Source organism: Chroicocephalus ridibundus, chromosome 8 (assembly GCF_963924245.1).
Source record: "Chroicocephalus ridibundus chromosome 8, bChrRid1.1, whole genome shotgun sequence".
Classification (NCBI taxonomy): domain Eukaryota; kingdom Metazoa; phylum Chordata; class Aves; order Charadriiformes; family Laridae; genus Chroicocephalus; species Chroicocephalus ridibundus.
In genome coordinates, this window is record NC_086291.1 from 27,300,729 (window position 1) to 27,325,831 (window position 25,103).

The window sequence follows — 25,103 nt, forward strand, 5'->3', positions numbered from 1 at the left end:
GTCCTTAGCTCTCTGTCAGAATCTGTGTACGTGCTTGCAACAAAGCGCAACAGTAAACTTTGTGCAAATGTACTCATTTTGAAGACACCAGTTGTCCATCTTGCAGCTGTTTGTTTACTGTAAAGCTATTGATTACAGTTTGGTCCAAGTTGGTCAGAATATTTTATTATGTTAGTCCAGGACCCCCTGTCCTGCAGATGTTTGTTCCAGCTCACGAGCAGTTCCTGGTTGGACTTTGGGCTTTGTTTGAACATCTTGTGTGTTCACTGTTTCCTCAGACTGGCATGAACAAGTATGTTGGCTTGCTCAAACTCATGTCTGATCAAATTCTATTCAACAGCAAGTCTCTTCTCTATCTCTGGTTTCTTGACCTTCATAGTTGACAAACCATTTGCTACAATAAAAGTAGTACAGACTTTTACCATAAGTGGTGTGAAATTCATGGGTTACTAAGTTATTACTATTATGCAAAGAGTGTTTATTTTGTTTTATTTTTAAAGGCTATCCTCTAATAGCAGAAGCCCTCTGACCACAGTAACTTGGAAAAAAAACAAAACAACAAACTCCTTGTGACTAAAGTGATGTTGTTTGTAGGCATTTGTACTGTCACTTTAGTACTTTGTCTGTATAACATACTTTGAAGAGAAGCATTGCTAATCTGCGTTGTCTCTCCCTGCACACAAGTCTAGAGTGATCCTGAAAGGTTTACATTTCTGCATTTCACTTTTTACTCAAGCTATTTTTAATTTTATTAAGTAAAAAGGACCATGTGAAACCTGGTCAACAAACTAGTTTAGATAACTGCTTTAAGGTTCTGTGGTGCCTAGGCTGTTTGAAGAAACTGATTGGAAGTGCTCAGTAGAGTTTAAATATCTTCGGGATTTTTCAAAAGAGTACTTTCTGGAACTGTTTTGAGAAATGAAGGGGAATGAGCTTATTTCCAAAATAAGCACATTAGTTCTTGCTTGATGTAAAATTCCTTTCTGTCACTAAAACCTTTGAGGCTGTATATATCCAAACAAAGCCAGGGGATAACCTTAACTCCTCTCTGACTTTGTTTCCAAGCATCCAAGACAAATTTAAATCATCCAATGAATATTAAGCAAGAACTTGTTTTGCAATTTCTGCCTGTGTTTAATGACTGAAGACTTAATTTCAAAAGCTTCATTTATAGACATTATGCGCTCTGATACAATCAACCCATGTCTCTGAATGGAAGATAACATGTAATTTTCCACCTCTTGTCATCTGTTTTTGCTTTTCAAGCTCATTTCACAACCATGAAGGAGATGACATCCGGAAAGCCTGTTCCTTCAAAGTGTGGGCAGGGACGGCTGGCACTTAGGGGTCTAAGGTGATGAATTTGTACTATTCATTACCATTTCAGCTTTTATTTCCTTCCTCATTCACTGTGTATAATGACAGGATGTCTCTACTAACAGGCTTTCATGGATGGCTTTTTCAGTTTCAATATATGGGAGAGAATGATACTATTATATTACTGTTATACCACATTTTTAGTTCTATATCAGCTAATACTAAAAATATCTATTTCAGGGAATACACTTAGAAAAGGCTTTCCAAATTGGAGAGGTTAAAATTAGTCTTCTAAACGCACATTCAGGGTCTGCTGGACTCTTGAGTCATCCTATAATGAAAACTCTCTGTCACAGGGAGAAGTTAATTCACTTCAAAAGTATACCTGAAGATGGTACAATGATTTATTTTTTTTTTCCACACTGAAACACTGACAAACAATGAAAATGTTTCCTTCGGGGTAGAACACTTAAAGAAAAGTCTGAGTCACCACTGTCAAAGCTTAAATCTTCTCCATGTACTGCATCCTGTTTTCCTATTCTGATCTGTAGCTGATGACCGATCTGATTCAACAGATTTTTGTAGAGACCATGAATGAACAGCAAATTTCCATTCTCTTAAGGTGTATTTTCACCCAGGGCAAGTCCTGCCTGACCAGTCTAGTGGTGTTCTATGATCTATGACTATATCAGTGGACAAGGGAAGAGCTACGGATGTCATCTATCTGGATTTCTGTAAGGCCTTTGACACAGTCCACCACAAGCTCCTTCTCTCTAAGTTGGAGGAAGATGGATTTGATGGGTGGACTGTTCGGTGGATGAGGAATTGGTTGTTGGATAGTCACATCCAGAGAGTAATGGTCAATGGCTCAATGTCCAGATAGAGATCAGTGAGGAGTGGTGCCCCTCAGGGGTCTGTACTGGGACCACAACTACTTAATATATTCATCAATGACATAGTGGCATCGAGTGCACCCTCAGCAAGTTTGCAGGCAACATCAAGCTGACTTGCCTGAGGGACAGGATGCCATCCAGAGGGACCTGGACAAGTTGGGCCTGTGTGAACCTCTTGAGGTTCAAGGCCAAGTGCAGGGTCCTGCATCTGGGTCAGGGCAACCCCCAGTATCAATACAGGCTGGGGGTGAAGGGATTGAGAGCAGCCCTGCCGAGAAGGACTTGGGGGTACTGGTGGATGAAAAGCTGGATGTGAGCCAGCAATGTGCGTTTGCAGTCCAGAAAGCCAATCACATGCTGGGCTGCATCAAAAGAAGTGTGGCCAGCAGCAGGTCAGGGGAGGTGATTCTGCCCCTCTACTCTGCTCCGGTGAGACCCCACATGGAGTACTGTGTCCAGCTCTGGGGTCCCCAGTAGAGGAAAGACATGGGCCTGTTGGAATGGGTCCAGAGGAGGGCCACAAAAACGAGCAGGGGGATGGAGCAGCTCTCCATGAAGGCAGGCTGAGAGAGTTGGGGTGGTTCAGTTCAGAGACTAGAAGGCTCTGGGGAGACCTTATGGCAGCCTTCCAGTACATGAAGGGGGTTGATAAGAAAGGTGGGGACAAACTTTTTTGCAGGGCCTGTAGTGATAGGACAAGGGGTAATGGTTTTAAACTAAAAGAGGTTAGATTTAGACTAGATATAAGGAGGAAAGCTTTTACTCTGAGGGTGGTGAAACACTGGAGCAGGCTGCCCAGAGAGGTGGTAGATGCCCCATCCCTGGAAACATTCAAAGTCAGGTTGGACGGGGCTCTGAGCAACCTGATCTAGTTGAAGATGTCCCTGCTCATTGCAGGGGGGTTGGACTAGATGGCCGTTAAAGGTCCCTTCCAACCCAAATTGTTCTATGTTTTTTTTCCAAAAAAGGGAAAGCTGAATCTAGTTTAAAAAAAATCAAATAAGCTGTTTGACATATATATTAAATATTTTAATGTGTTGGATGACAGATCTTGATTGTTCTGGAAAGTTTTAACAGTTAACTGGTAATTAACTCAGTCCAGCATATTGTGAAAAAGGACAGTTTCCCCCAGTTGCCCACTAATTTACTTACAATATAGTTAATAGCCTGCATTCACAAGTTTCCCCTTTGAGTATGGGAAGCTTCCAGGGAGGCACACTTTCCGTATTTGATGTGTAACATGTCCTGTTTTGGACAAGTCTGCCATGCTGGGCAGGGCACAACCCACAGCTGTGAAACCAATCTGCAATACTGAGGCTATTTGTGTGTATGAGTGGGGGGAGGAGGAGGTGAGTGGGAAATCACAAATAAACTTGATATGGTGAATGCGCCTTGTAGATGAACCAAAGCTCACAGAAAATACTGAGCCCTTAATCCTTTTGATCTGTATGTTCTGTTTTTCTGAGTGCAAAGAACCTCCATTTTGGCAATATTTCAAGAAAAGGATTCACTGCAAAATAAGCATTGTATACTGCATTTTGAAAAATAGATTTTGAAGAAATAATAAAACTATTTAATGTGGACTATTTTATAGCATGTAAATGTTGTTAAGTGTCTTAAAATACTGTAAAAATTGTTTGTTGTGCCATTGAACTATTACTTTATAGTTTCTTCCTTTTATAAAGTAGATTAGCATGGATGGCACTATAAGTTGCCATAAAATACTTCCAGATCTCTTGGACTTTGTTTAAACAACCGGCTTTGTATAGCCCTGCTATAGCAACATATATATAATACTAGGCTTACGACTGCATCCCAGAGGCAGCTCTGAATTTCTTTATGCTGTTTATTGCTTCGTGAAACATGGAATTGCCAGGGACACTGGAGTGGGCTGGAATATCTCTGGAATTAACAACCTGGGCTCTTTGACTTTGTAGCTGTTTTCAGGTTCCTACTGCAAATGAGGTGAAAGACTTAGAAATGTACCAAGGTTGGGTTGTAAGGAGTGGAATAGTTTCTTTTTTTAAAAAAAAAACCAAACCTTTCCTTCTCACACAGTACCAAATCATGAACCAGGAAGAGATGCTTGTGGAGAAGAATGAAAAGTCTCTGCATCTTCCCTCCTCAGATAGTCTGGTCTATACTAACTCTGTAATACAAGTGGTTGGTGTGCTCCCTGAAAGCAGTGTTAGTCTCTTCAGGGGATGAGTTTAGCTTATATTTAGAGTGCTCTAACCAGCATGCTATAGCGTCACTTTCTCACCCTTTCCGGTTAGGGCAGACCCAGTGACTCTTTGCAGGAGGTCAGGGCGCAGGATGCCAGGTCTGTGAATACCAGAGCAGCTGTGGTGATTGCACTCAGTCTTTAGTGAAATGATTTGCTCTGCCTCGTGCAAAGTCACAGAGCAGTGGGCACAGGCGGCAATGTTGGCAGTCTCTTGAAGTGAGCAGTGACTGGAGTTATGCCATGGTTTTGGGCGCTGCAGCAGAGTCTGCCTTCTCCTTTTCATTATATCTGCCTCTGAGACCTATATTGAGTTGGAAACACTTATCCACCCATTACCCCACCCAGCAGTCTCCCTAACAGCAGATGAAATTGCTTCTGACGAACAGTCTCCTCTGGCACCAACAAGCCATTAAAAAAAACCCCTAACCCTAACTAGCCATATTATGAAATATTATTTTATTCAGAAATTTCATACCGGTGTTTGTCTAGATCATGGCAAAATTGTGAAACTGCAGGGGGGAGTAAATGGGACTGGGCCCATACTAATTTAAGGGATTTACAGTCAAAAGAATAACGTTACTTGAAGGCTATGTCTGTTTAGAGGGTAGCAGACATTTCATAGTTCTCTTTTGTGTTCTGTGAGGTTGAAGCTATGGAAACTATGACGTTTGGTCCATGTTAACTGTATCAGATCACGCATGAGAGTGCCTCTTGTGTGGGAGGCATAGTTGTTTTTCCTAATTCACAGGAATTAGACTTATTCCTACCAATCCTGGAAAATTAATTAATGTAAGAGACCCTACTGGAGACTGGTTTACACTGTTTCAGGAGCATTCAAGATTTGCAATCAGAGGGTCCCTCAGGTATATATATTTAACAAAAGGAAAACAATACTGCGAGACCAGATTCTTTTGCTCTGCATTTACTGGCCTTGAAAGTGGGAAGATGTCATTTGCAGTGGCTTCCAGCTACAACAGTAAGTGATGGTGAAAGTTGTCAGCAACTGCTACTTAGCTATCTATGCTTCTTCCAGCAGAGTTTTGCTTCTAACATTGAAGACTGGGACCTTCAAGGGAGGACAAAATGTCCCCAAAGGGTGGCAGTATGAACACAGTCTTCTCTCGCCATGAGAATGACGTCTGTGGGTTTACAGCTTCTCCCTTTGGTATGGAATAATGGAGTGTGCCTGACTAAGATCATGTTATTTTGGAAAATGGAAAATCTGCAAGGGTGAGATAAAATCTTGTATTGCCATGCATGTGATAACTGAGTCTCATGATGGTAACTCATCAAGACCAGGGCACACTTTCATTTATTTTCATTTTGAACTCTAATGTCAATGCCTTAAATGCTTCAGATTTGGTCATGCCTGTGTTCACAGTTACATGATTCAAGCGTAATTGCAACTTTTCTTATTTTAGTTACCTGCTCTGCTATCGGCTACTCATAACACTGTATATTTTAGAGTAAATTTAATACAACATTTGCAGTGAAAATAAATGACCTTTGATGCTAGTATTGGCATTGTATATTAGAGTCTGGATCTTGCCAAGAATGTGACTGCTAGTGAGTCTCATCAGTTACTGCCTCCCAACATAAGCAAGCATGAGTGATCTGCTGTGCTCAACACATCATCAGTATGGAAGTGTATTGAACTCTGGGATCAGTGATTAAAAATGTTGTCTATATTTGACATTTGACTCTGGTGCTGGTAGCTGGGGCAGTATGAAAAATAGGAAGGAAATTTAGACCTGCTTCTCTTTTTTGTTTGGGTTTTTTTTTGTTATTGTTGTTTTCTTCTTGGGGGTCATGAGGATGGGCATATGTAGGTCAGGATCACCTGCTCCAGACAACTAAGATTATGGTTGTGTAAAATAGGTTTAAAAAAACCCAGGAAAGGTGGTGTGGGGAAAATTAATATCTGGATAAGGAGATGGGTAGTAGCAGCAAAGTGGGAGAGGAGAGAACCATATGTTTCAATACTTCAGTAATTACGGTGGCAAGACCACTTAAGATGTAAAATGATCATAAAACTTTATTTTTAGTAGATTTGATTGAAGAGTTGCTTATTATTTTGCAATAAATTAAACAGAAAATATGCTACATACCTGACTGTTGAATACAAACTTAGTAAAATTACAGCTTATGCAATTCTTATATAATTTAAAATAAATCAATTTTAAGATATAACAATGTATTATACAAAGCACAATAGCATCATGGAGCTGCACTCATGCTTATTAACATTTCACAGATTAAAAAAAGGCATTAGTCAGTCCTTTCTGTGCATTTTCTTGTTATGCACAAAACTGTCAGTCATCCTTATTTTTTCTTCTGAACTTGATAATCTTTTCCCAGCATTCAGCTTGCTGTTCTTGCACTTTCTAATAATCAGCAGTCCTTTGGGTTCTAAGACTTGGTTCAACATTCACAGTGTAGTTCAAACAATAAATAGTATCCATACCCTGTCTTGACTCCATGGTGTATGGGAGGAGATTTTCTCCCTGTGCTGCTCTCACCCTTGTAACAGTCTTGCCAGCTCTTATCCTGCGTTCTCTTGGCCATGGAGCTGTTTGGGTCTCCCCCATACTCCTCCTCCTAAGGCAGGGGTTCTCCTTGCTGAGCTCCAACCACCCTGAAGGATCTCTCCACAGGATATTTGTCTCTTCACTGCCTCAAACACTTCACTTTGAAGTGTTAGTTTGCAGCTGGTTCAAAAGGTTCAGGTAGACTTTGGATTTCAAAAATCTGGGATATGAATCCCTCTCCATGAGGATGTACACAGTTTTCTGGGCTTCATCAAAACTTGTGTGAGTCGGATCTTGTGCCTTTTTGGCTGTTGCTTCCCTCATCTGATAGTCAATATTGATCTGGAAAGTGAAAAACAAATGCCATCAACATCTTAAAAATATGCTCTCTTTCTATATCTATCACTTTGTTTTGTCAATAAACAAATTTGCAGCCTTAGAACTCAGTGTGATAGTTCAATATCAGAACTGCAAAATGAGGGAATGTTAATGCTTATATCCCAGTTAAGCACAAAAATTGCTACGGAGTATAGAAATGCAGTTTCTTATGGAGTCAGGAGTAACACAACTGAGCAAACGGAGAAGCAGAGGAACAACCTCCAATTAAACCTCTGGTTAAAACAATAGGAGAAATCTTGTGTAAAATGAGTCTTCAGTTTGAAATATGATCAACATATACAACCTTTAATTCTCCAGAATGTCCACATATTTTAAAAGACAAGAAATATTCCACAGTTCTCCTACTAGCAAAGCTCTAAGTGTTGGATTCCAAACACCAGCAGTAATTCAAACTGGGCTGAGTCAGAGAATGGCATTGTGTGCTGAGCTGCTGGTGCCTCTGCTGAGCTTCTGCTAGTGGTGCTCCCAAGTACCAGCCTGTATCATGTGAGTCTACTTGTGAGATCTGATAATCTCACAGCTGAAGACAGTAATGATGAAAGTACACCATAAAAACATGCATCTCTTTTTCCTATGTAACTGAATGAATGTATGAGTATCTCAGTGAAGCTACACTTCTATCTTCTGAGTTTCCAGAATCCTTGTACTCTAATACTAGACAGATTAACTTTGTACTTACCTGTTTAATAGCATCTGACTGAACAAACTCCTCATAAATCCTCTCTGCTTTGCCATGTAAGTGATCAGACTTGGTTTTCTTGTAATCCTCACAAGCCAACCAGAACTCGATGTTTTCCTCACTGAACTCTGACTTCAGGAACTCACGAAAGACACCTTGACCACCTAAAGCCAACACAAATACATCATCATTTAAAGCATGACATACGTGACCAGGGAGAATAAAATAAATAGCAGGACATGTATTGAAACTTCTGTTATAGAATTTTGACAAAATACACTGTTCTTCCCTTCTTTGACACACTACAGATACCCTAATATTAGGGATGATGGAGTCTCCCTAATTACATTCAGAATTTTTTAGATCTAGACCCTGGGTACCAAAATACATCAATGGATTTTCTTGGGGTACCAGTGGAGAGAAAATTCCAAATTAAACTGATATGTTAGGCAAGGACAGAAGACTGATCAAAAAGCACTGAATTGAGCCGTTTGGGGTTTATTTGCTATAGTGGGAGTAGGAAAGAGAAGGGGGGGGAAAGAAAAAGCAAACTTGGAAGCGAAGCTGTAACAGTAGCTGTGTTACACTGGAGGTGTAAATAACTGAAATGCAACTGGCCATTCTCTGGCAGTGTTTGCAGAGTGCTACAGCTTTGCCTATTTGGTCACATTAGGTAAAGTTTTATCCTCAGAGTAACAACGAAGTCATACTGAAGTAATAGACTTACTTTGGCTGGCCAAGAGCTTTTCCAAAGACTGGGACCACTGTATTACTTCCTCTGCAGAGAGCCTAAGATGACAAGAAAAAGAAAAGACTTTAGGCAAGAAACCATGTGGGTTGGTTTGCATGTTTAAAGAAGACAAATTTTATAATTTATTCGATTAGAATAAATTCTAATTCTATAGAATAAATTCTATAATTCTATTAGAATAAATAAATAAAAATTATATAAATTCTAATTCTATTACAATAAATTCTATTCTATAGAATAAATGGAATTTATTCTATTCTAGGAATATGTACCAGGTATTTATTAAACTTATGGCTTTCTCATAATCTGAGACTCTGGAGGCAAGTCCACATTGAAAAAAATAATCAGAGATGGAAAACCAAGGAACTATGATGTTGTCCTGAATTCTGTTCCCAGAAAGATGAGCTTTTACTGTAATATGACCAAATAATTTTGTATCTGTACTTCTGTTTACATATTCCTGAAATAAGAATGGTAATACCAATGCTCATGACTTAAGTGTGAGGCATCATTTCTTGTAAATCTTTAGAGAATGGACACAATTTTCCTCTGAAGAAAATAGATTTAACTGCGGTGTCTTCTCCCCCACTGTTTGACGCAAATACATCACATCACTAAGAAAAAAATCCTTAACTCCATGAATAGTTTCTACTTCCTAATGTTCACTTCTTTGGTATTTTGGAAATTCTAGGCATTAGTATATTTGTTGTTCTATAAGTAGTTTAGAAATTAATAAAATAATTTACTATATAGTAATCTAGCTATAGTTATATTTTCGTTATATCTTAGTGTATCTCAGTACTTACATGACATTTCTGGAGTTAGAAGTCTTGATCCCAGATTCGATATGTGGCACCATGCACTTCAAATAATTTTTGAGATCTGCACCACTGAAACCAATGAACAGACACTTTTGTAATCCGTTAAAATTGCTGTTGCATTTCAATTCTACTTAAATTTCTTAAGACTTTTAATCAGAGGCAGACAGCTCCATTCTGTGCCTGAAGTCTGTGAAGTTACATATCCAAGTAACTTTTTTTTTTTAAAAGACTAAGAGGCTCCCAGTGTGTCCAAAATCTACTCCTGATTACTTAAGGGAGTCAGTTCACTTGTATGCATCAGCTCAAGCTATTTTAAATGATGCTATAGTCCTGGGCTTCAAGCAGGCTTTGCAGTCATTTAGCCTGAAACACGGTGCTAATTCTTAATCTCTGTGTTATTTTCATTTCTAGTGTTATTTTCATTTCTAATAAATTAGAGTTTATACTTAGATATATATACTTACAAAGCCTTTTGCTTCTTCTTATGGATTTTGCCTTCTGCAAGCTTGCAGTCGTCTTTTCCATTTAATTCAGTCATGTTGTTGTGGGGAAAAAAAAATCCTGGCATTTTACTTAACGTTAATGTGAAGAGACGTTTGCAATGATAATCCTCCAGGTGCCAAATGTCAGTTCACCGACTCTGCTGCTGCCTTTTATTGACGCAGGCAGCCCTGCTAGTTGGTGTGAACAGATCTGTTTATCATGTATCCTCACCACAAACTGTGGAAGTTACCTTTTTTTTCAGTGCACAGTGACGTGAGTCTTTTGAGAAAGAAAACAGACAGCAGTGTCTCGTGGTTGAGGTTAAACCGGATGAGACTGAGTTACTTTGGGTTTGTTTTGTGTGTCTGTGTTACCAAAAAAAAAAAAATCCCCTCTAGAACTTCGAATTCTTGTCCCTTTCTGATTGGTACTTTCAAATCAGAAATACTTCTTGGTTTTATCAAATGAGCGGCAAATACTGCCTTTTTATCTTGACAAAATTCGCCTGCTTACATGCCTCTGTTACGAAATGTCATACTTCGCAATTGATTTGATGGGTTCAGTGGAATATTAGAAAAGAGTACTTTAAGATATGCCAGTATTAAGGTTCCGTATGCAACAAGCTATTTGCAAGTCACCAGTTGTTCTTCAAACTAGAATACTGTTAGGTAGAGGAATCTGATTTGTTTAGATATGAGTGCTATGAAAATGTTTAAAAGTGATTTTCATGGGGAAGGGGTTTGAAACAGCAAAAATTATTTAATTTGGTTTAATTTTTCCAAGTCAGATTATTTGCAAGCACACTGCCATGTTTCAGGAATGCATCTGTAATTTTAAGTGATTCAACCTGTGTAAAGATTGACTATAAGGTAAAGAGCTGTTGTTTGTAAAGAATGTGAACACTACAATGTGTTAGAGGGATGTTTGCATTCTTTGTATATACTATGCAAGAAGAAACCATAGATACAAAGCAAGATGAAAAATAACAGTTACCCTCTATTTATCTGTCTGAGTTGATGATTTAGAGGTTTAAGTACTTAATCTGGTTCCTGGGCATCCCAATTTCTGCTTGTTTGCTGTTTTTTGGTTTGGTTTTGTTTTTTTTTTGGGGGGGGGGGAAGTTTCAAAGATTTTGTTTTGTTGAATAATGCATACAACTTTGATTACTTAATAGCTCATGAATGATTTGTACAGGGCTGCATATGGTTATGGTAACTGAGAACTTGCTCGCATGTCCACAGTTTCATGGTGGATTGTGATACAAACGTCTCAAGGAGACTGAAAGTCGCCTGCAGACAGATGTGTATGCAAGGACAGACAGTTTGCATCAGGGTGGTTTTAACCACAGGAGGCTACTGATCCTCTGAACACTAGCAGTGACATAAATGTGTCTGCATAGGCTGTACTGCAGGAAACATTTATCTTCACAGTATCAGGTAAACACTGACCTTTGTAAGGGAGAGGTATTTATTAACTGCTCTTAACCCCCTTGAACAAGGCCAAAAAGGAAGAAAGAGATATTATCAGTACCATATTTGTTTTCATACGTAGCATGCTGGGTTTTGACATTCAGCCCCATCCGCATCTCATTGTATTTTTTCAGTTAGTAGCTGTCCTCAGTGAATTACTGGGAGGGTTATAGAGATGCTGCATCCAAAGTCTTCTCAGAAGGGTGCAATAAAGGATGAAAGGTAACAGACACAAGTTACATCAAGGGAAAAGCCCCATTCCCTACCACTTCTCTCTGTACTTTGTAGCCTCAGGCTAAAAAGGGGAAAAGGTCTTGAACTTATACTTAGAAGCAGGTATAAGTAAGCCATCAGTTAGGTTCTGTGAGTCTAAGAGGGACTAGATAAGACTTGCTCCCCTGAAGAACAGGATGGTTTGCTTGTTTGTGCCTATTATCAATGCAGGACTGTTGACAGTTGTTTATCAGGCAAGGAATGTCTGTTCTCCATTTAAAACAAAGTTACTATCTTTACCTTTCAGATTTGTTAAACATATCAATGGCACATTACATCGATGCACATTTCCTAAATTGAAAATATTTCCCAAGTATGAATACAGTTATTGTAGAGAATCCCGCTTTGAGCGGGAGTTGGACTAGATCCCACAGATGGACTAGATGTTGGTCTCCTCCAGCTTGCATGATGCTATTGTTCTGAATACCTTGACTTAACATCTGTAGTGTCAAAAGTGCTACTTATTCTTAACACAGCTTTAAAAATATAATACTTCAAAATCTTATGCATTCATCCACATTCATGTTCACTATCCTTGTGGCCTGTAGAGAGAAGTGTAGTCCAGGTCCAGACTCTGGTGGGATTTAACATGATACCACGAGGAACGGTTAGGTCCTGACCCAGTGGAAGTCTTTTAATATAACTTCCGTCCTCCTAATTTGCTGGGTCTTTTTCAGTTTCATCATGAGACAGCTGGTAACAGACCTGTCTTTCTCACCTCCCACTGTCTTAATCTACCTGTAAAATACTTTGTTCTATTTAATGCAGAGCACGATGGCTACTTGCCGCTTGAAATACTGCCTTTTTTAATTATTAGTCTCCTTTTGTTCTATTATTATAATTACAAGAAATTGCAGAAAGTATTTTTTGAGTCTTACAGTCTTAAAGCTTATTAAAATAACCCCATCACTTGATACAGAACCCTCTTTGTCCTAAGATTGGCATTGCCTCATTTGACTCTGTCCAATAAAAGGACAGAGGAGCATTTTTTGCAGCAACAGTAGCCAGCTGACTATCACTAGCTGGTTTTTATACTGTTTTCCAGATCTCTTGTACGTTTGTGATGAGTAATTCATCTAACTTCTTAATATGCACAGAAGAAACTTGGAAATACTTGCTAATATTCAACGTGTTTCCATACAGTGTTTCCCATTCTCTCCAACCACCACTTGGTAGAGCGTAAGAAGAGAAAACATGCGAGAGTATTTCCAAGATTACAACACCGGACAAGTTTAGTTACAGCAAAGAAGATTTAAAAGTCCCATGAACTCTCTAAGTCCTCCTTGCTGGTGTAAATGATTTCAAGATTCTTCTCCTGACTTCTGCTTTTATGTTTCTTTTTGGTCACTCTTGACTGGTTTACCCTCATTCTTTCTCCATTTCAGCCCAGTTTTGTTTCTGAATGGTCCATTTTGGCTTAGGCAAGCTGTTAGCTTTCATGTATGGCCAATTTATAGCTTTACTGTACTCTTGCTGTTCATCATACAATTCTCTGGAGTTAGCTGGCCAAATCTGTGCTGGGCTGGAGGGCTGACCTCTAGTGCCCAGTCAAGCAATGCTGCCACACTGCAGAATATCCACTTGCTGGTCACGTAGCTGAGCCTTAATTTAACTATGAAAACAAGTGATTTCTTTTAAATGCTTCTGGCTTTTACACGACCTAAAGATGTAACCTACTGATAATCCATCTCTTAAGCAAAAGACACACTTAAAGGAAATAGAAACTAGTTTTTATGTGAGAGGAAATCACTCAATTTACAAAAAAAGGGAGGGCGCTTTTGAGCAGCAGGGATAATAATTTGGAACATTAAAATTTTCTCTAATATCATGTAGTCGGTCCATAACTGAGTGATGGTATCCATTATGAATGTTCATTTAGGTCTAATTACTACTACAAGCAAATGTTTTCTGGAACGAAATCCTAAAGCCACTGAGGTTAAAAATCTTGCTACTGGTTTTAGTGGTCTCATTCTTGGTGTTGGATTGATTTGACTGAGAATTGGGGTTTTTTGAGTGATATTTCTTTTGTTTGAACTTTCAGGTATTCCAAATGATAGCTTTTATTTTTGCAACAAGTAAGGCAAAACCACTGCTGAATGGCATCAGACTTCTCAAAATACAAGCGGGATTTTTATTTGAAAAATATCTGAAGTCTAATGCCAACCTTTGAGCAAGGAAAGCCACAAGTTAAACTTTGGGTAACAATCTTCCCCTTGAAAAAGTCTTGTTGCATTTCTTCTGTTGGCAGCATAAAATCAGTAAATGACATACTTAGCTCAGTGTTTCAGCTCACACATGGACAGAGCCAGCGACCTGACTCTGGAGGGCAAGCGACCAGAGCTTTCCTGAATTCTGTTTTAGCTCTTTCACTTCCTCAGTATAAAATGGCTTCACAGAAACACTCCTGCAAACTGCCAGTTGTGTCCACAATTGCCCTGTGTACTTCTGAAGCATCTGCAGAATACTTTTAGGGGATTTTTTTTTGTAGGGGTTTCCCTTGCTTCTCTAGAGGACTTTGTGGAGGTTTTTTTTTTTTTTTTTACAATGACAGTGAAGGGGAGACCAGACAGGAGCTCTTTGAAATCACTGTAGAGAGCCTATGAGTGAAGCGTTCCATGTTTTTATTGATCATATGGAGATTAAAATATAGTCCATTCCTTGCATACATTCTGGTATGCCTACGAGCTCTGTAAAGAGATTACAGCAGGTTTTTCCTTTGTCTGTCTCAACTTCTAAATATTTCCATGGGCACTGAGCTCCCAGCTTGTGTGACTTCAATCATGTTACTAATCTCTCTGGTTACTTCATGTGGCTGTTGTGAGTCACCGCGAGCTATTGGAAGTTTGGAAGTCTCCAATAAAAAACATTGCAGAATATAAGTTGTTCTTACAGTTACTATTTTCTGTATGGCATCTTTTCAAACTTTTATGATTACAGAAAACTATTAACAGTATTTTATGAGAAATGTTGTTAGCATTAACAATCCTGTTTATCCTATAGAGTCAGTGCAAGGAATTATATATCTATATTTCCTCATTATACTGAAGCACACTTCACTGAGACACGCATACCCAGTAAGTCTCCTCTTTCTTATGACCATTTCTTAGAGTGTAATAAGCTTATACAGTTTATCAGAAATCAGATCCTTTTCATTCTGGGGTTTTCCATCTGAAATAAATTAACTGTTTAATTTCTGTGAAATCAGGGGACTTTTGGTTCTCAGCCATACTGACTGACACCTGGATTCAAAAAAAAAAAAAAAAGAGAGAAAGAAAGAAAAAAATGCAGTACAGTGACTTTTGGGTGCTGATGGTGATGCTTCCTGTGTCTGATGTTCGGTAGCGCAGGAAATGTGTTCATCACGCACCATCTGGGAAACGCATACATTTCTGATTACCTACACACATTTTTATGCAGTCGCACACTGATGCACTGAACCAGTGCATTGCTTCTTGTGTGTTATTAAGCAAAAAAATGTGAGAACAGGGCCTGAGATAGTGGTGTGTGAAGCAGAGTTTACTAAGTGTTTTCACTATGAACATGGAAATGTGATATGTGAGCACAATCAAGTTTAGCTTTTGAAATTTGCAGACTTCAGTTTCACCTGAATCTTAATGGAGAAAAATCAGATGCTTTTTCTCTCTTACTGTTCTAATAGATGGTAAAATTCTGTATCCTATCCTTCCCTTTTAAAATAACAAATGGTTTGATTGAACACAGACAGCAAGGTAAAACTCCTGGTTTCCATTTTGAAAATGTTTTTAGGCACTTTTAAGCAGGAAAAATATTACTGAAGCATTAAGTGGAGTTATGCTGATAAAGACTTTTCTGTAGAATTACAAACAGTTTCAAGTGTCTTTTTTATACTTGGTGTTATAAATTTCCTAGCTGAATTATAACATCAGTGCAGTCTCAGATAAACTTTCATTTTGACCAAAAACATCCTCACAGGGATGGGTACATCCAAAAATTGCCTTGTTACTGGAAGCCACTCCAGACACAAGAAGGGTGTCTGGAGAAGAGTGCCTGTCCTGATGCTCAAGAAAATAGCAGATATATAAAGGAGACTATCTTGGCTAAGTAGGAAACTCACGACAGAGCTCAGATTCAAAAAAGTAGCATACCGGGAGTCAAAGAACGGACAGGCTACAAAAGAGGAGTTTAGGAACATTTTCAAGGGGTGTAGGGATGCTGTTGGAAAGCATCTTTATAGATGGATTATCAAGAAGACGAAACCAGGCTGTCACAACGGTGTGTGGTAAGAGGATGAGAGACAACGGGTGCAAGTTGGCATAAAAGCAGTTCATGGATATACAGAGAAACTTTTTCCCCCTTAAGGCCAGTAAGTAGTGGAGTGGGCTGCTCGGGGGGCTGGGCCATCTCCATCCTTGAAGATTTTCCAGATCAGACTGGATAAAGCCCTGAGCAACATGGTCTAAACTCATTGCTGATCCTGCTTAGAACAGGGCATGGGACTAAAAACATCCTGAGTTCCTTTCCAACCTGATTTATCCTGAGATCTTATCTATAACTAAGAGTGAAAGACACACTATAGAAGTCTAATCAAGGTAGAAGAGTTCTGCTTGGGAAATAACAGTAGCTGTAGGAATCAATACAGGTTTCCAACTTGACTTTTTTGAATGAGAACTGCATACCGAAAGCGCATCATTCAAATTACCATTTTCTCTATCTCTCTGTGAAAATACTTGCCAAGTATATAGGTCAAGTAGCAGAAAGTTACTTCAACAAATGGGAAAATGAAAGATATCTACACGGTCTCAATTTAAATATATAAAGATGTAAAAGCTATGTGTTTTCTGTGGTGTTCTCTCAGAACCAGCTCTGCTTTTGATGAACCAGGGAAGGGAGTTTAGTTCAACTTCCTTCATTTACTTTGAATCTCAATTGCTGTCTGCTTTTAATTATCAGGTATTACAATGTGTTCAACAAAAACACTTGAATTTCCTCACATTTGTCATATTTGCTGTTTTATGTGGGAACTTGGCACTTTACAACCTGTACCACAGAGACAGACCCCATCCATCCTATTAGTCTACCTCCCTGCCCTTCCATATGCATTGTACCTGACATATTCTGATAGTACAGCTGAATCTTTTATTTCCCTGATGCTCAAGAAGGTTGTTTCCTGCCAACTATGCTGCCTCCCTCAATCCATTCAACACCTAAAGCAAAGCCAGTCCTGCTGCTGACTGCACAGGGAAACAAAAGCTGCTGCAGTGCCTTATGAGTTTGCACACTCATCCCTGCAGAGCTTGGGCTGGCTGGGAAAGAGCTGATATGCTACTGGTATTTTAACAGTTGCTGCTGCATGCATAAGAGCTGCAAAGGAAGGACTGAAAGGGGAAAGGAGGAAACAAGGAGAATGAGAGGGATCTGAGGATTTGGAGAGTCTCCAGATGCTTGAGGAAGATGAAGCTAACCCTGGACAACGTAAATGCTAGGAAATTCTAATTTAGTCTGAGGAAGGGTTTTGACTTGCTAGCAGGGTGATTACAGTCAGTTTAGTGTAATGAAGAAGCAGCCTGTAATAAATTGCATCCAGAGAGTAATGGCCTCAATATCCAGGTAGAGATCAGTGAGGAGTGGTGCCCCTCGGGGGTCCGTATTGGGACCAGAACTAATTAATATGTTCATCAATGACATAGTGGCATCGAGTGCACCCTCAGCAAGTTTGCAGGCAACATCAAGCTGAGCGGTGCAGCTGACTCGCCTGAGGGACAGGATGCCATCCAGAGGGACCTGGACAAGTTGGGCCTGTGTGAACCTCTTGAGGTTCAAGGCCAAGTGCAGGGTCCTGCATCTGGGTCAGGGCAACCCCCAGTATCAATACAGGCTGGGGGGTGAAGGGATTGAGAGCAGCCCTGCCGAGAAGGACTTGGGGGTACTGGTGGATGAAAAGCTGGATGTGAGCCAGCAATGTGCGTTTGCAGTCCAGAAAGCCAATCACATGCTGGGCTGCATCAAAAGAAGTGTGGCCAGCAGCAGGTCAGGGGAGGTGATTCTGCCCCTCTACTCTGCTCCGGTGAGACCCCACATGGAGTACTGTGTCCAGCTCTGGGGTCCCCAGTAGAGGAAAGACATGGGCCTGTTGGAATGGGTCCAGAGGAGGGCCACAAAAACGAGCAGGGGGATGGAGCAGCTCTCCCATGAAGGCAGGCTGAGAGAGTTGGGGTGGTTCAGTCCAGAGACTAGAAGGCTCTGGGGAGACCTTATGGCAGCCTTCCAGTACATGAAGGGGGTTTATAAGAAAGGTGGGGACAAACTTTTTTGCAGGGCCTGTAGTGATAGGACAAGGGGTAATGGTTTTAAACTAAAAGAGGTTAGATTTAGACTAGATATAAGGAGGAAAGCTTTTACTCTGAGGGTTGTGAAACACTGGAGCAGGCTGCCCAGAGAGGTGGTAGATGCCCCATCCCTGGAAACATTCAAAGTCAGGTTGGACGGGGCTCTGAGCAACCTGATCTAGTTGAAGATGTCCCTGCTCATTGCAGGGGGGTTGGACTAGATTGTAGAATCATAGAATAGTTGGGTTGGAAGGGACCTTTAAAGCTCATCTAGTCCAACCACCCTGCATCTAGCTATCTAGTCCTTTGAATGTCCCTTGCAATCCAAACCATTCTGTGATTCTTTGAAATGCCTTTACTAGAGTGGCTGCTACTTGTGAACCGCTGGCACCTCTGTGCATTTGGGGAAATCCAGCTACTAGTGGTTAGCATATAATTCCTGGGAAGAATGTGGGCAAAGGCATTATTACAATGCAAGTCTACTATGTTTCCTTGAAAACTGAACTTCTCTTTGGTCATATACTTTCTAGCTAAAACAAGTTTGTCACAGTCACGAACAATTGTTTTTATGTCTGACAAGACAAATATTCCTGAATATATTCCCCCACACTACCTGTGCCTCTGTTTGGCACGTGTTTTTAGGCATCGTTCAGGATGCCAGTCTGAATGCTTAGCAAAATCTTTGATGCATGAGTTTGATTAAGCACAGCCTAATCTTTCACAAACCTTCTCCTTGCAGAGTGAGGAGCAGAGCTTATGTAGGTGCCTATGGTTTTACTAAAATGTGTATCAGCCTCTCTGAGTCCTTAAGTATCTGTCTCCTCTCTAAAGTGTGTGGGAAATGACTCTACTTTAATTCACATCTAAATTACAGGTCATAGAAAGATGGTCCCTTGTCATTCAATAGCACTGCACAGTTCCTTACTAATTATCTATGTGGAAGTCTACAGACCTTGGCTAATATGAGTACTGAATATAATCTTTGTTTAAAAGAGGGGTTGTCACAACCTCAGAATGTGTTTTCCTAATACATGTCATTATTAAAACACAAAGTAACCACCATGTCCCACCAGTTCCCCACCAGTGATGAAAACTAATTATTTCAGCCTTGTTTCTGTAACTTCCATAGGTGACTAAAACTGCCATTTCTGCAATGTGGGCTGTGTGCTGGCAGGTCTGGAATTCCCCATTGACTGTGGTGTACATGTCAGTACTGTAAACCAGGTGAGTTTTAATATATATGACCATTTCCCTTTAATTTTGAAATGAATTTGAAGACTAACAGAAGAGAATTCAGTGTGCAAACCAAGATAACCAAATCTGGAGCGGCAGGAAACGGAAGCCTCTGAGTTTCATGACAATAATAGTTTTGCTATTAACTGCTGAGCTTTTTTGTGCTGCTCTGAGTTACTCTGAAAGCAGTCATCAAAGCTTGATATATGTTCTTCTAACCTCAGCCTGAAAAATGGGGCCTGGAAACCACAGGATAATAACTCCCTTATAAAGATAGCTTTTCTATAGTTTGGCACTGCCTAGGCAGTGTGAAAGGAAGCAACAAAACCTTTTTTTAATCTTTTCTGTCTTAAGAGTGTAAGATATTTGTAAGAACTTGTGGATGTGTGCGTATACATAACTTCACATTATCTCTAATATCCCTTTAAATGTAATAGTAGAATGGCTCTTTTCTTTCCATACATTACATGTTTGCAGCAGATCTGATGAAAACATAGCTGTTAGGAAATATTTGTAGATCACACAACGGTTTGGATGTGAAGGTACCTTAAAGATCATCTGATTCCAACCCCCCCACCATGGGCAGGGACACCTCCCACTAGACCCGGTTGCTCAAAGCCTCATCCAGCCTGGTCTTGAACACCTCCAGGGATGGAGCATCCACAACTTCCCTGGGCAACCACCCTGTTCCAGTGTCTCACCACCCTCATTGTAAAGAATTTCTTCCTAATAGATAACCTAAATCTACCCTCTTTCAGTTTAAAACTGTTACCCCTTTTCCTATCGCTCCACTCCCTGATCAAGAGTCCCTCCCCATCTTTCCTGTAGACTCCCTTCAGGTACTGGAAGGCTGTTATAAGGTCTCCCCACAGCCGTCTCCAGGCTGAACAACCCCAACTCTCTCAGCCTGTCCTCATAGCAGAGTTGCTCCAGCCCTCTGATCATCTTCGTGGCCCTCCTCTGGACCCGTTCCAACAGGTCCATGTCCTTCTTGTGCTAAGGACTCTAGAGCTGCATGAAGTACTTCAGGTGGCGTCTCAGGAGAGTGGAGTAGAGGGGCAGAATCACCTCCCTCGACCTGCTGGCCATGCTTCTTTTGATGTAGCCCAGGATGAAGTTGGCTTTCTGGGCTGCAAGCGCACATTGCTGGCTCATGTTTTGTTATTAGTGTTAAAAGTAGCTTTGCAACTTCCAAGTCTGTTTAAACATAGTTTATTCTTGGTTTTGACTTAAATCTTGGCTGTCATTTTTAACTCTCAAGCAATGTATTGGAACATGCTGCATTCAGTGACACAGAAGCACTGGACAAACGTTGGTGTTACAACTAGAAAATAAGAGTAACGTAATAGATTATTATTCTGTATAGAAGCACAGGTCTGATTTTTAGAATTGTTTATGATCTGATTATACCCTTCAGTTTTACCATAAGCTCGGTTAAAGTAGGAATATCCACAGTAAGTGAAGGAAATGGAAGATAACTTAGATTTTTCAGGTATGACTTTATCTTTTTTTCATGGTTGTTAACGCCCTTGAAATCCTAACACTTGCTGTATTTGTCTTTCTGAAAACTGCAGAATAGCCTCCCCCCATTTACTTTTAATGAAAAAATCAAGCCAGGTAGTAATGAAGTTTGAATTCAGTGGAGTTAGACTGATCAATGCCAAAAATCTCCCCCTTAATTGTAATGGTAAGAGACAATTCCCTCAGAGTGGAAGCTTTTTCTTTCTTTTTAGTTGTCACTTCCTTCCTCTTATTACTGTTATTCAGAAAGGAGGAAATCAATAAAAAACTTACAGTGGGTCTGTTAGAAGGCAAAAGAGTGCAGAGCAAAGGTGTCTTGCAATTTTTAATGTAAAGGTTGGGACCTAAGGACCAAAATAAATAAAGACAAGAAGTCAGCAAATAAGAATGTTAACTTCTGAGCTGAATAACAAATAACAGTCTTCACCTGCACCAGAAGGACACAGATAAATAGTAGAAGATTATTGATAAAATTTCTCCTACCACTGGAAAATAGCAATATTTTTCCTACTTTGTGGTTGTCTTCCTCTAGTGAATTGCGATGTCATGCCACTTACTCTTCAGATGATTATTGGTTATGAAGAAGTTTTTTCATGGACTCCTTCCCATGGGAAAATTTTTCCTAGTATAATGATTTTGCTTAGGATCTTGAATGTGGCAGATTCTCCCTCACATAAACAAGTGTTGCTGCTTTGAAAAAGGCAAAATCAGAATGCCCTCTTACTGCTGGGGAAAAAAAGTGTAATCTGACATTCTGCTTGACATGGCCACTCTAATTTTGTCCCTCAAGGTTGATATAAGCAGAATACACTAAACAGGAATCTACAATGAACCTTGATAAATATTTAATACATGCTTACCGTATTCTCATGTTTTAGGCAAATCAGCCTCTCCAGTCATAATAGAGGTCATAATAGAGAGACCTAACAACGTTTACTTGCATCATTTAAAGTTCAGAATACTGTTTGCATATTGTGGGGTTTTTTTAATTTGGTTTTGTCTCCTATTGTAACGAGATTTGTTTTTTACAAGCCAACCCCTTTCTTTTTGATTCCTCTTACGTTCATTGAATAACCAGCACCACTTTCACTTGTCATCTGGTTTAGTCTCACTGTGTGTTGCTATGGCACGTTCCAAATATTAGGGACCTGTGTTATAACAGAGCCCAAGGCTCCACGTGGTTTCCAGTCACAGAGCAGAACAATTGGAAAAATATGATCTCAGAACCCAAGAGACTATCACAGACCTCAAAACATTACAACACATGGAATATATAGTTTACAATGCTTATGGTTGTATTATTGAATGAGGATGCTGTTTACCTGATGTATCAGTTGACAGGCTCGGTTCGAGACCAGACATGTTTTCAGACTATTCTACTATTTCTTCAAACGTCGTTTCTGTGAATTTTACTTTCTCATTTTCACTGGCTTGTACTCATACCTGTTTCCTTTTTGCCTAACTTTTGTTACACCTTGTATTCATAAAGAGGTAAGAGCACATGAAATCTAAAAAAATCTCTTTAGGGCTTTCTTCTCCGAAGACAGACAACCACAAGACTTAACTCAGAACTGTATATGCTTCTTGTATTCTCAAGAAATGAACTAAGGGCTAATGCTAAGACAAAGAAGCAAATAATATAACTGCTTAAAAAAAAAATAATTCTGTATATATCACCCCGGACCTGTGGTTTATCTAGATTTTTTTTCCCTTACGATTATTGCTTTTCATCCTCTTCTTTGAAGCATCTCTGTAAGTGCTAAAGAGATCATTCAGCTTAGCCTTTCTATCATGTTATCACTGCACGTGAACTTCAAGAAGATGGCAGTGTGAGGTAATTGTAACAAATGACTGAAACAAAGGAAGTGGTAAGAAAGAAAAAATAAAGGAAAAAGAGTGAGAGGACGCCTTTCCCATACAACATGCAGCTGTGCTGTGGAATGAGAGTCCAAATCCCTTACTTTCTCAGGTTAACAGACATTAGTGAGATGAGGAAGAAGCTGTTACACTTGTTTTTTCCCTAAACTTCATAGCAGAGTGTAGCTTGAAATTTCCTCATGTTCACGGAAGCTTTCTATGAAAATAACAAAGAAAGCCCAGTACTGTCCTAAATGCAAAACTTGCCAAGGATATGTAAAATGAGGTTTTAGAAACAAATGACTCATAGTTTTAAACTTCTCGGTTTTTTGAGGGTGGTAGTAAGACCTACTTGTTACCATACATTTGCTCCAGGAGTGATACAGAAAACCCAGCCTGCACAAACCTGTTTCTTCTGGAGTTAATACCAAAAGGCATTCCTCTCTTTCATGAGACTGGAGGCATGCTGCTTGAGTCTCAGAAATACCCAAAGCAGTTGTGGCCACCGGTGCCTATGCAGCTGCTATCCCTAGGGGTAGGCAAAAGGAAACCACTTCAGAATGAGTGGTTTTCCGCTGTCTCTGCAATGTTTATCAGCCTTTTGCAAAAGGTAACTGGTTCCTTTTTGCTGTAACAATAGCCAACAAGATGTGGTAGGGAAGGGCATACCTAAGACTTAGGACAAACCCAAAGCCATTATTCTTTGGAATAAACTCGGATGTCTGTCACTTACACATAGCACCTGCATAGCAGTATCTCACTGATTCACTTTCCCCTTTCCTACTTCCTTCTACCAAAGTGAGCTCAACTGCCTTTGTTGGGATCTCTGCTGAGTAGCCAGCTTATTGCAGAACATGCTTTGCCAGGGAGCAGGTGAGGAAGTTTCATGCAGCATTCACAGAATTGTAGGATGCTCTATAAATACCAATTAGCAACTGTTAAGAGCTCACCCCAACAGTAAGAAGCACTGATCTTATTTCAAAAGCAGATAAAAGGAAGTCACCTGGCCATGGGCTCTAAGAAATCTGTGGCACTGCTAGAGTAGCATTAGGAAGCTTATTCATCGTTCTTAGTAGACTGACTTGGAATTTTTCAGTGTATATTTTCATTAGAAAATTCTAATTAAAAAACAGTGCTTCATAGAATTGCACCTATATTAACAAGAAAACTCTCTCAACATCATTTTTAAGTTGAGATTAATTTTCTGGTTCATTATCAAAGATCCAACTCAGTCAATGGCATCTTACTTCAGGTTTACTACAGGCCTCTGTAAGGTTCGTCCTCGTGCTGCTACTTTGCTTGATGCTTTCCATTTTCTAACTGTTTCCTATTAGTTGTTTTGTTCTGGGAAAAGTCTCTCTTGTTTCCCCCTTCTCCCCCCCCTTTTTTTTTTTTTAATTCCCTTAACAATGCAGACATGTGCATTACAAGCACAACCCCCCTCTTCAGGTGTGGGTTTCCCTATTTGCGGTGGGTGCCCCAGCTTTACATATACGCCGGCTCCTCCCTACACCTCCATGTGTTGGTGAGAAAACCGCCAAGGTCACATACAGACACCCAGGTGTGAGTCTGTCCCTGCTGCTACGCCCTGCCTGTCACTGCCGTAGCTGGGTGCAGGCTGCTGGTGACGCCAAGAGGAAGGATGCTCTGCCTGGGCTAGGCAGAGGTCACAGTGTCACCAGAGCAATGTCAGTGTCAACCAGGTTTTGACTGCTGCTGTTCACACTCAAAGGTCTCTTTCCTCACAGTGACAAATTTTCATCCTTTTTCTTGGCATGACTGCTCCTTTGTTTCAAAAGTCTCCTTGTAATTCCCTAGTCACTGTTGAATCTGGCTGACGGTGGTTGTTTTTCTCTTTAACATGAACAATTTTGAGCAAATACCACACACACATTCTTATTTTAACATGGTATCCAGACCATTTGCCAACGGTAGACCATGCAGATACCCCAACAAGGAACACCAAATAGTATCACGTTTGTCCTTGAGTAGAATAGGAAAGTATTTGGAAGCTATTTTGCAGAGAAAAGGCAGAATGGCACCCTCTGAGACCCACTATATTAATAAGCTTTCCTGATTACGGAGGATAAGTTCATTAGGTACTTGTAGACAGTAAAGATAGACAGTAAAGAATTTCAGAAGCCAACGTGAGTGGAGAGATGATGTGCTTTTTTGTAAAGCGCCTTGCTACTCTGATATGGTCATGTTGTTTTAGATCAAAGCATGAGGAAGCTGCAAACATCTGTGAGAGAAGAGGTAAATTTGCTCAGTTTGGCTGCCTCTACTGTCTCAAAACCTGGGACACAGGCTTTGATTCAGTACTATCAGGCACAGTGGGAGCTACTGC

General features: G+C 40.0%; 1 protein-coding gene and 1 long non-coding RNA gene across 2 annotated transcripts in view; one reads left to right on the forward strand and one right to left on the reverse strand.

The window, feature by feature from the left end:
* Nucleotides 1-25,103, forward strand: part of LOC134519414 (uncharacterized) — a 69,817-nt gene that overhangs the window by 33,966 nt on the left and 10,748 nt on the right. The window lies entirely within an intron of this gene.
* On the reverse strand, nucleotides 6,496-10,557 carry RGS1 (regulator of G protein signaling 1). The gene is made up of 5 exons (XM_063343582.1): nucleotides 10,080-10,557; nucleotides 9,601-9,684; nucleotides 8,771-8,832; nucleotides 8,044-8,207; nucleotides 6,496-7,307 (listed from the first exon to the last, which is right to left on the reverse strand). The coding sequence occupies exons 1-5, from the start codon at nucleotides 10,181-10,183 to the stop codon at nucleotides 7,122-7,124; spliced, it is 600 nt and encodes a 199-aa protein (XP_063199652.1). The 5' UTR covers nucleotides 10,184-10,557; the 3' UTR covers nucleotides 6,496-7,121.